This window comes from Antechinus flavipes, chromosome 3 (assembly GCF_016432865.1).
Source record: "Antechinus flavipes isolate AdamAnt ecotype Samford, QLD, Australia chromosome 3, AdamAnt_v2, whole genome shotgun sequence".
NCBI classification, from domain to species: domain Eukaryota; kingdom Metazoa; phylum Chordata; class Mammalia; order Dasyuromorphia; family Dasyuridae; genus Antechinus; species Antechinus flavipes.
In genome coordinates, this window is record NC_067400.1 from 382,600,529 (window position 1) to 382,612,870 (window position 12,342).

Consider the following 12,342-nt stretch of genomic DNA (forward strand, 5'->3'; position numbering starts at 1 on the left):
CTTTGTGGTATTTGCCTTTTTGCAATTCCAGAATGAATCTTGGAATTTACTTCTGTTTATTGGTCTGGTGGGGATGAGGCATTCTCAAAGCATCAATATTTATCAGTCCTTCTTTTGCTGGGGCATTATTCTGATGGCATTCTTTGCAAGTGTGCATTGATAAGTATAGTTTCTTCTAGCGTACAACTAAGGAGAAAGTCGATTTTAGGGGGACAGAGATCTAGTTTGCTTAATGTGTTTTGTATAATGTTTAGCACAAAATAATAAATAAATGGGCCCTTCATAAAACCAAGAATTGATAAAAAGAAATAGGATTAATTGGGAAAGGCTTATTTATACAGATTGTGTCCACTGGAGAATGATAGGCTGTTAGAAATGAAGATTTTCTAGTTCAACAACCTAATTTAATACTTGAGAAATAGAAACCCAGAGCAGTTAAGGGACTTGCCTAAGGTCATAGAATAGCAGAGCTAGTCAAGACTTTTTGTCTTTTCTGTAATTCTACCTTGTAGAATTGGCACACTTCCTGAGCTGACTGGGATTGAATGTTCTTATTATATGTTTATTTTACATGGATTTTGTGTTTAATGCCTATTTAATCCAAAGACCTGGTCTGATTTGGAAATAAATGAATGCAATCTTTTGATCTTAATGGATAATTTCATGTTTTACAACATCAGTCAGAAAAAATAATACTTGTATGTGGACTACACTTATGCTAAATCCATTATAATTGCCCTTATGCTAAAGATGTTGAATTGTTCAGAGAAAAGCATTGTTTTATTTTTATTCCAACTATATTGTTCCAAATATTCTGGCTCTTAATTTATGTAAGATGCCAGCTGAGACACTCAGCTGTATATAGTAGTTACTATTCTGGGTTTTGAATGGAACCTTCCTAACTGGCCTGTTAACCTCTGTTATTAGAGATGAAATGCTATGCTTCTTGTTTCAGAATGGAACAATCTTTATAGCCCTGAGACTGAACATTGACTGAATGCCATGCTTCTTGTCCAAGAATAGAATAACCTAGTATCTATTTCTCATAGCAAATTTTTTTGAACACCTTTAATCAAAGCGCTGATAGGCACCTCAATTCCAATGGCTCCCTTTATGCATTGAAAAATGAGAATTTTTTTTTAAAGAGAAAGTAAAATCAGAAAGAACAATAAGAGTTAGTTAGATTATGTCTCTGGTTTTTTATTTTTCCTTTTGGTTTTATAGCAGAATTGAGCTATAAAAATTGAAATTCTCTATTTTCTCCTTATCAATAAAAATAATTGTCTTTCAAGATAACTAGAATGTAATTTGACCTTTAATATTTACAGATGGATCACATTTCATCTAATGGCAAAATATTTTTAAAAATGTAAAGCATTTTCATATATCCCTTTTCATCACTCTAGTCAATGGCAAGGAATTCCCATTCTCCATTTTTTATATCTGAGACTTAGTCAGGAATACTACACTGAGGGTCCCTGCTGCTTCTCTGAGTGGTTCCAGTTGTTTATTTAGCTGTTTCTTCATATTAAGTTTGAAGTTCAGGGAAACCCCCAAAATCTTTTTTTTAAATAGAAATTGCACTAGAGTCAAGTAGAAGAAGGAAATGGCAAACCATTCCAATATCTGTGCCCAAGAAAACTTCAAGTCAAATGAATTTACATTGAGTTGGGCACAACTGAAAATAACTGAACAATGTGACATAAGCTCTGCTACCTTGGCAAATTGTTTAACCTCTCTGGGCTAGCCTCAGGTCCTCTAGAGTTCCTTTTACCTCTAAAGTTCTCAACCTATGACTCTGATTTTCCTAGGGAGTCCAGATGACATTTAAGGTATTTTTTAAAAATAGTTCTACATCTAGGATCTTAATTCCCCCAAGTAATCTTAGATTTAGGACAACAGCTGGGTGGTGCAGTAGATAGAGTGCTGCTCCTGGAGTCAGGAAAGCCCATATTCCTGAGTTCAAATCTGGCCTTAGAAATTGTGTGACCCTGGGCTAATCATTTAACTGTGTTTTCCTGTAAAATGAGAAGAAAATGGTCTTTTCCTGTAAAATGAGAAGAAAATGGTATTTTCCTATAAAATGAGAAGAAAATGGTGCAATCATTTTAGTATTTTTGCTATGAAAATCCCAAATGGGGTCATAGAGATTTGGAATGACTGAAAAATAACTGAACCACCATGAACATGAGGATTTCTTAACAAGAAGGATATTGGGGAGGAGAGGCAAGAGTTTATTTTTTGGCACCTAGCACAGACAAACTTTGAATGAGGGGAAAGAAGAACAGGAAAGGAACAAAAGATGGGAATACACTAGAAGAGAACACAAAAACTACAATATAGTTTGCAGCTGTAAGATGAAAAATATGAGCAAAAGTTACAAACCTCTGTCTATAAAACAAATTATGAATAATTAAATCTGACGAAAAAAGGAAAACAATCTGATTTGAATCAAAACTAAAGTGATGATAGATGCAAAAAAATGCATATACTACTTGAATTTCTTACTTATTTCAGCCACTAGAGAATATTGCATGGGTTCTGAAGTCAATCTATCACTGGCTAGTTCTCATTTGGGTTCCCTTAGAAGAAGGAGTCAAAGGAGTCAGTGTTTACTTTTGACTCACCCTTTGGTTTAAAGCACTGTGTCTCCTTCCTTTCACAGCCTCCTATGCATCTGAGGATTTCTTACCAAGAGGGGTATTGGGGAGCCAGAGATTATTTTCATACAGCATAGACAAACTTTAGATGAGGGGAAAGAAGAAAAGGAGAGGTTCAAAAAATGGGGACAAATCTTAATGGGCAACACAGAGAAAGATTTGGGTTGCAGCAAGGAGTACTTCAGGGAGAGGATGCCATTAAAAAGACACAGTTAGAACTATAGCAATGGCAGAGCTGGAAGGCTCCCTGCCCGTCAACTAATCCAAACCCTTCATTTTACAAATTTAAAAAGGGAGGCCTGGTGCAGGTTCATAGTTCATAAAGCTCATTTTACTTATGAATGAACTGGTCTTAAAAAGATAAGATGACCTATACAAAGTTAGTTATTGGGAGTTAGTTAGTTAGTATTGGGAGAAAAATACCTATTTATAATTTTTTTTTTTTTGCCCAGAATTGGCCCTGACAGTGTTTTAATGAGAAGAAGGTATATAAATATGTCTTGTTTTTTAGACAGAAATATTCTTTCAAACCAATATTCCTTTTCTCTCTGTAAGCAAAAGTGACTAAAAATGTGCCATTACCAAATCTTACATACACAGGTTTATTATACTCTTACATCTCCTCCAAGACTGCTTTTAATTAGAAGCCAAATTGATAATGGAACCAAACATAATCTTTCCATCTCTATATTGGAATACCTTTTCTCCCTCAGGATATGACAGCATTATCAAATATGTCCTTTCTTTACATTTTTTCCAAATATAATGAATTTTTTTTTTGTCCATGTTAAGCCATTAGAATCAACTTGGACAAACCAAAAAATGTGGGATTGATTCAGCCAAGAAACATTTAAACCTGACAGTAATTGTTTTCAAGGGATCATAGATTTAGAGCTTGGGGCATGTGGGCTGGAGGAAACAGTGGGGCAGTGGATAGAGCACCAGTCCTGGAGTCAAGAAGAGTTGAGTTAAAAATCCTGCCTCATACATTTACTGCCTTAGTGCCTCTGGGCAAGTCCCTTAGGCTCTATTTGCTTCTGTTTCTTCATCTGCAAAATGGGAATAACAACATCTTCCTCCCAGGATTGTTGTGAGGTTCCAAAGATAAAATTGTGCTTGGTGTTCAGTAATCACTATATAAATGCTAGCTATAATTATCTAATTGGATACTCTGATTTTACAGTTGATATAATTAAGGTCTAGAGAATTTCAGTGTTGGAGTCAAATATGAACCCAGGTCCTCCAGATCCAGAACTCTAAAAATAGATAATATTTATCTAGTGCTTTAAGGTTTGCAAAATGCTTTACAAATAACAATAGTTAACATTTATATAAGTGCTTACTATGTGGCAGGCACTGTACTAAGCACTTTATAAATATTAGCCCAGTTGAGTCTTATAATAACTCTAGTCGGGGTGAAGGGGAAAAGTATTATCAGTCCCATTTTACAGATGAAGAAACAGAAGCACACAGGAGTAAAGTGAAATGCCCAATATCACCCAGTCAGTAAACATCTGAACCTAGATTTGAATTTAGGAATCCCTGACTCCAGGCCTAATACTCTATCCAGCGTGCCTCCACCTGACTCTACTTAGACAAAAGAACCAACTTTACTCATTCCTTTGTGACTTTTCACACAGATGCTCACATTGTAAAATTTATTTTATAAATTAAAGAGATGTTAGAACATTATGCATTCTTTTGAATATTCAACCATCATGTGTCAATAACTTCTCATTTCTTCCAGGAAAAATGAGAATATTCTATAGAAAGCTCTAATTGTCAGAACTATACCAAATTCCAGACTGTTTTTTTTTTTTAATTCCAACTCCTTAAAATAATTCTGTTTACTTAATGATATATTCCTCATATGATTAATGGGGAAAAATGAAGAATAGATTCACTGCAAGCTGATGCAAGCATATTCCATTAGTATAAAAACACATGTTCCCCTCTCCCACTAGATAAATTCTTAATTTCCATGGATTTAAGCTACATTATTTTAGAAAAACTGGACCAGTTTATTCCCACAACTAAAGAAACAATGAATTTCAGAATCCTGTAAGCAAAGTTTTCATTTATCTTTGAATAAGTTCCAAGTCTAGAGAGTGCTATGAGATCACAAAATAAATATGTCTTTATGAAAGGACTGGATTACCCAAGGAGTTGATAACAGTATAAGAAAAAAAGATTGATTTAAACACCTACATAAGTAACCAAGGTTGGAAGAGATCACAGACTACAGCTATTCAATGTAAGAAAGAAGGAACAAACATTTATTATAAAAATTACTATTTTCCAGGCACTGTGCTAAGTGATTTACAAATATTATTTCATTTACTCTTAAAAATAACCCTGCAGGGTAGGTGTTATTATTATTTTCATCTAACAGATAAGGAAACTGTGTCAGACATAGGTGAAGTCACTTATTCAGGGTCACATAACAACTAAGTATCTGAGGCTGAATTTGAAATCCAATCATCCTGACAGTCTATCCACTGCACCACTTAGTTATCCCTAAAAGAGGTTTATTAATGGGTACATAAAGAGCCAATGGAAATCTTTGCATTGTTTTTTTCTGACCCACTTAGTTGGCAAAAAGATCCCTCAGCATTTTCTCTCATTTTATCTTACTTGGTTTCTTTCTCATGAACTTAACACATATGATTTTGTGTTATAACTATGTGAAGTCTAAAAGTTTCATGAGACAGAAAATATATTTCAAACTAAGCTTTTATTCCCCCAGGAACAAAGGATAATGCTTTCTACATAGTAGGTACACAACAAATGTTAATTGATTTGAGGTCCTGAAAGATAACACAGGTAGTCAGGGATGGAAGAGGTCTAAGAGATTATCTAAGTCAAGCCTCTTAATTTACACATGAGAAACTGAGTCCCATAGAAATAGAGAAACTTTTCTAGGGTCATACAGTGAATTAATTAGTGGCAGATATAGGACTAGGAGCCATAGTTGCTAACTTCTAATTGAATTCCATTTCTACTCTACTCCATGTAGAAAAACAGCACATAGATAACTGAATAAAGATAGAAAGTCAACTACTAGAGGCCAGGGATTATCATTTTTGTCTTTATACTCCCAGTGCCTAGCACAGTATCTTGCATGTATTAGGCACTTAATAATAGAATTGAAATAAATTGTTGCAATCCCATGTATCCTGGCAGTTATAAATGTATTGCATTTAAGAAAGAATTATTTTTGGATGAAGTTGGTTAAAAGTTAAATCAGGAAAAAAAAGTACCATGCTTATTTCATAATAATAGCATATAGTATATATTTGATCTTATCCCCACCTGATGAAGACTGAGTATCCCTTTGCCAAGTCCATGACTTTTTTTGTCACTGTGTTAACAGCAGGGCTGCTGTGCAGAGCTCATTTAGAAGTTACACTTCCCTTCCATTAAAAATATTTTGTGATTTACAGCGAAAACTCTCTTGAGCTATAGCTTCCTCGGATAACTGCTTTTTCTGGCTCTGTGCTTTCAGCTGCTAAGGACTGAAGAAAGATTCAAAGAATATGTTGTAAATCCTAAGATATCTCATGACACATATGGTGTTGTGTCATGTCCTGCAAGGGAAGAAAGGTATTCCCATGATCTAGGAGAAACTGAGGGGACTTGAGGTCATGGCTGAACTGCTTCATGAGTAGGGCATTGAGGAGGGAAAACAGAACAGGATCTTGTTTGGTACAAGGACTTCAAATTGACAGCTCAAAAGCCTCCACTTTACCAAAGGCAGATCTGGAAGAGTGGAGAATTGAGCTATTCATTAAGCAAACTTGATTTTAATCCTAGATCTCAACCACTAAACTATGAGAACTTGAGGGAGATCCTTCTTCTGGGTCTTGATCTTACAAAATTCTCACAAAAGGAAGGAGAAGGTCTCAGCAATGCCATTTAATACCTATGTGACCTTGACCTTGGGTTAAATTAACTTTTCTGAGTTGTTTCCTCACCTAAAAATGAGAAGATGATAAGTTACTTTATAATTCCTACCTCTCAGGTCTATTGGGGGACAAATGGGAATGTAATGTATTTGAAAAGCTTTATAAGTAGTAAGCACCCTGTAAATGTGAGCTATTGTTATGTTAATCATAATGAAATGAAAACATTGAACTTTCATTGGTTTACAGTCCAATCCCTTTTAGGACTAAAATTCTTTAATTTCCTCTCTAATACTTGCTCTAAGTAGTTGAATAATTCTAGCAGAAAACAGGGTTAGAAATTGTAAGATTTTATTATTCAGCCACTCTCCATCAGTCTAGAGAGATCATACTGATGATAACAGCAATAATGAAACCACATTTCTAGTGCTTCAGATTATTCAAAATTGCTAATCACATGCTGTCCAATGCATTCTTAAAATGTAAGGCTGTCTTCTTCATCTGATACTAATGGCATAACACAGGGGGAAATGTACTGGCTCTAAAGTCAGGTGAACTAAGCTTTTCCTAACTGTGGGAACTTGGATGAGTCACAGGCTTAAGTTCCTTGAGCCTCAGGAGAGTATTATTTTAATCTATACAATAAGTGAGTTGAACTAGATATTCCCTGATACCAGTAACCACCATCAGTGGACAATTCTTCAGAGAAGACTATAGACAACAGAAAGGGTAATCTAGCTTGAAAAAAGTTTGGAAGGAGGTTAGAGAGTGGTGCAAGAGCTCCTTATTTTTGTGGGATTGTTCTGCACTGAATCTTTCCTAATTCAATATGTTGTGTTCTCTTCTGCTTCTTAATTTAGCCTTTCTGTGAAATGAAATAATTGCTAGGTTCTAAAAGCCATCAGTCAGTGTTAGATTAATCCCAAATGGCATGTATCATTATTGTGGCTGAATTAAGTTGAACAAACATTTACTAAGCATCAACTATGTATAAAATATTAAGTTAGTTTGGGGCTACAAAGATGAAAATGACAACAATTTCTGTATTTAAGGTACTCATATTTTACTTCTTCCATAAGAATAGCAGTGTTATGTATAAAATATATTGGATTATTTAAACCATCTCAGGGAAGGAGCAAAGAAGGGATAGAATTTGGAACTTAAAAAACATTTAAGAATTATTTAAACATGTAATTGGGGAAAATAATTTTTTTAATATACGAAAGAGCTATGTTAAATTAGGAAATGAGTAGAGTTCAAGTTAGTTGTTCACATATAGCAATGACCCTGGGTATTAGCTGATATGTAGGGAACATGAATTTTACTTTAGAATTGGAAAAGAACATAGAAATCATATCTTCCACTTTTCCTTATATTAAAAATGAAGAAACAAGCACCTCGAAAGTGACTGTCAGTGATTTTTATTTATCACTTTAATTGATTTTATGAGTCATACAGCCACCTACATAGCAGAACCAGGGTGTGAAGAAACCACATCCTTTGGGTTTGCCAAATCTCTTTCTGCTCTGCAGCTAGGAGGTGCAGTAAATAAAGTATGAGGCCACAAGTCTGTAAGACCAGTTTAAATTCTGTCTTAGATACTTATTGGCTGTGTAACGCAGGCTAAGTCAAAGGTTAAGATCTTTGCATCTGTAAAATGAGAATAATAATAGTACTTATCTTCCAGTGTTGTGAGAATCGAGTGAAATTATAATTATAATTGTAAGGCCCCTAGCAGTGTGCCTGGCACATTGTAAGTGCTATATAATATTATTTTATTAATTACTTAACCTCTTACAGGGTCATTTTTCTTATCTATAAATTGGGAATTATAAAAGAACCTGTTTCACAGAGTTGATATGAGGATCAAATGAGGTAACTAACATATATAAAGTAGTTTATAAACCATAAAATACTATATAAATGGTAGCTGTTGATTATAGTTGTTCTTTTTATACCACATTGCTCTTAGGGAAGTCTAAATAACAGTCATCAAACATGGTGAATGAGGTAGATAAAACTTAGTGGTTGAACCAAATGTTCAAATTACAAAACAAATATACAAATTACAAAAACCTAATAGAGAAATGTTTCACAAAATAAATGAATATGATACAACATAGAAATTGTTAATTTGTGTTTTTCTAAGTTTATAAGTAAATACATGGACAATTAATTGATCATTTAATTAAAAAATAAAAATAGTAGCTACCTCACAGAGTTGTATTGAGAATTAAATGATATAATTCTTGGAAAAGCACTTGGCACAGTGTCTGACATATAGTAGGTACTATATAAATGTTTATTTCCCTCCTGAACAGAAGCAGCATCAGATTATCTCTCTTATCAAAGTAGTATCTTGTTATCAGTTGTACTTTGACCTTTACTAATAATAGACTTTTCAATCTAGATTTTGGCATTCATAGATTCAGAGGGGCTTAAGGAAAGTCCAGCTATTGTTAAATTCATTCCCTTTAAAAAGACTAATCCAAATCATCTAAAGCCAGTATTTGCTGATTTTGTTTTTAAAGGCTGCTGAAGAAAGGAATTTCAAGACCTAACTTAAATTTGTTACAAGAGGTTATTTCCTTATCTCAGATTGATATGGCTAGAAAAAAAAATTTCTTTCTGATAGAATTCATGCTATTAAGCTTCTATGGATTGGTCAAAAATATCTCATCTATTTGTAAAGTATTTTGTTCCATCTTATTTGTATTCTTTTGTGCTAGCTTTCCAAACTTCAAAGAATTATGTGTTATCAGTTTTCTTTTCATTGAAATATACTCTATTTCTTTTTCTTCCCAGATCTACTCTTCAACTTTGCTTAAAAGGTTGACTGGCAACTTGTTGGGTTTTTTTTTTTTTGTGATTTTTATGGAAAAAATAATGGGAATTTCCCCTCTGATTCTGGCACCTGCAAAAGTGCCCTATCTGCTATAAGTAACTTTCTAGTTCCTGAGTCAAATGAATGACTTACCAGCTATGTAACTCAGCAAATGCGGCTTTGATCTTCTTCACCGAATTATCCACTTCTTCCTTGATCATTACTCGATATCTGGTCAGAGATACAGTGCAGCGCTGCAAATCCTTCACTGATTTCTCAATATTAGGACCTAAGATTAATTGTCAAACAAAAGAAAAAAAATGGTCAAAAGGCAACCAGGTAGCTGGAGGACTTTTTCATCTGTAAAAACAACATTCCTAAATAGAATTTTGAGTCTTATTTTATAGTACAAAAAGAAAGCCAAGGCCCTGCCTTTCTTGGATGTTGGAAGCACACAACAAACTTCTCATTAAAGGACTTAAGCTGGGCAAGGAAGATGATTCCCTGGGCTTCTTGGAGGCTCCCAGTAGAAAAGGATGGGAATGTCTCTAGTCTGCCACTAACAAGCTTCTCTGCTAGGGTCATTTCGGCCTATTCAACCTTTGTGCCCTGTTATATGACATAATCTTTTAGGGAGGGGGAGAAACTAATGCTAATTACTAGAAGAAGGGAAAAAAGTTATCTAGGAATTTATACTTTATCTGCACATTGAATGGAGCACATTGAATGAAAGGCAGAGGTGAAGGGGCAGTTCATTCAAGTCAAGGGATGCTCTCTAAAATCCTGTGAACCTCTGAGATTCTGTGATTTTTATAAGTCTCTTCTTTTTTGTATAGTCATACATACACACAAAAATAGCATAACATGGTTTAATATTAAAATATTATTATAGAGTGTGTTACCTACAATTCCTACTCATGAGTTATTTTTAAGTGGGCATCTTAGAATTAAACATAAATGGATTAGAATGTTTTCTGATGTCGACATAGCAGCATATCTAAAGTAGGGATTAGTTTCATTTCACATTTTTCAAATTTACTGCTTGGAAACCTATGTTTTATAAGCTATTTGGATAAAGAAAATTTTAGTAAAATACTATGTAAAACCGGGCATTTAAGCTTATGAAAATAATGGTCATATTATTGGTTGGTTACTTAGGAAGAAGACGATCTACTTAAATGTAGAAAACTGTCAGATAAATAAGGAAGAAAGAACACTTAGTATTTATGAACATTTATTGCAGAAAGAAATACAACTGCATCTTCTCTTTTCATTAAAAGATATTAGGTCACTTCTAGATAAACATTAATGCTGATGCAAAGGCCTGTAATCTAACCTCTTTAGTGGATACATAAAACATATTGAGTTGCTTGCAGGAAAGAAATCACTTTACCTCTCTTTTTCAGCAAATCATCTGCTGTTACTTCAGGATGAGTTGCAGGGGCACATGACTTAACAATAGGTGTTTTTGACTTGGGTCTGCTTGTGTTACAGTACTGCTGGGCTGAAGCTTGCAGGCCATCTGACCTCTCTGTTCCGGGCACAGGTTTTGGATTCACATCAGGAGATAGCCTCTGCCGCTGAAGCCTGCTGCCTTCTGTAAGAAAACACCAAATGCTAGCTAAAAACATTGCCAATATTGCAATGAAGATGCAAGATTGTTTTGTTTAAATGTGGGCAATGATACCTGTCACTGCAAAAAAGAAAAATAACTAGCAAATGATTGTCATTAACGGAGTAGTTGAGCATATCCCCCTTTTCCCCAAATCAGTAAAAGCCTAAGAAGTTTTAAGCAGGATTTCTTCAAGATAAAGCTTTCAAAAACATCACTAACTTTTCAAAGCACCAAGTTCATGATCATCATTCATCATCACTAACGCATCCAAAACTGAATCCTGAATCTTTTTCTTAGTTTTTGAAACTACTCCTCCCTCTAAAGTGTCTATTTTTGTTTTTCAAAAAATTAAATATATTCCTTTTCAACAACAAAAACCCATTATTGTTTCTCTCTCCTACTTTTTCCCATTCCCCTCTGGAAAAAAAATAAAAAACAAAACTTTTTAAAAGCAATTTATATAGTCAAGCAAAACAAATTGCCACAAATGACAATATCCAAAAAAAAAAAAAATGATCTCAGTCTCCACCTTGAGTCAATCACGTGTCTGTCAGGAGATATATAGCATATAGATATCATATGTATCCTCTGGAATTATATCTGGTCATTACACTGATCAGAGTTATTAAGTAATTTTAATTTATTTGTTTTTACATTGTTGTTATATAAATTATTTGACAGGCTTGACTTCATACAAATTTCTCCATATTTCTCTAAATCTCTATTTCTCTTGCTCTTCTCTATATCATCTCAATCACCTATGCTGGAAACCTCACAATCATCTTTCATTTTTTCCTCCTTCATCCTGTTTTATGCATTCTGTCACTATATCCGACTGATTGCTCCACAGATCCATAAAGCTTTTGAATCTCCTTTTGTCATCTGGATTCATGCTACTACCTTCCTGATTGAGGCCATCACCAGTTATCTCCTGCCAGGATTATTATAAAACCCTCCTAAATGGCCTTTAGTCCCCTTCCCCCACCCTGTCAAAGCCATTTTTCTAAAGATGATCATGTTACATGCCGATCTAAGAACTTTTAAAAGACTTACCATTAACTGTAGAAGAAAATAACAGCAATTTAGCCTCACATTCAATCCATCAAAAAGCACTGATTAAGATCTCATTATGTACCAGTCACTTAGGGAGATGTAAAATAAAAAAACAAAAAGTCCTTGCTCTCCAGGAGCTTACATTCTATTGAAAGAAACAATGTATAAATATTGGGATTTTTTTGGATCAAACCTGAGAATTTATGTGGGATAGAGAACTGTTTTTGAGGAAATTCTTGATATCACATTAGCGCATCTGGCAATTTATATTCTTTGGGTGAAACAGAG

General features: G+C 34.3%; 1 protein-coding gene across 3 annotated transcripts in view; it reads right to left on the reverse strand.

The window, feature by feature from the left end:
* The window catches only part of SPATS2L (spermatogenesis associated serine rich 2 like), a 222,937-nt gene that overhangs the window by 29,905 nt on the left and 180,690 nt on the right, over positions 1-12,342 (reverse strand). For all 3 annotated transcript variants that reach the window (XM_051985915.1, XM_051985917.1, XM_051985916.1), the window contains exons 6-7: positions 10,780-10,983; positions 9,540-9,675 (exon numbers count right to left, since the gene is read on the reverse strand). In XM_051985915.1, coding sequence (XP_051841875.1) covers positions 9,540-9,675; positions 10,780-10,983 — 340 coding nt within the window. The remainder of the gene's footprint in view (positions 1-9,539; positions 9,676-10,779; positions 10,984-12,342) is intronic.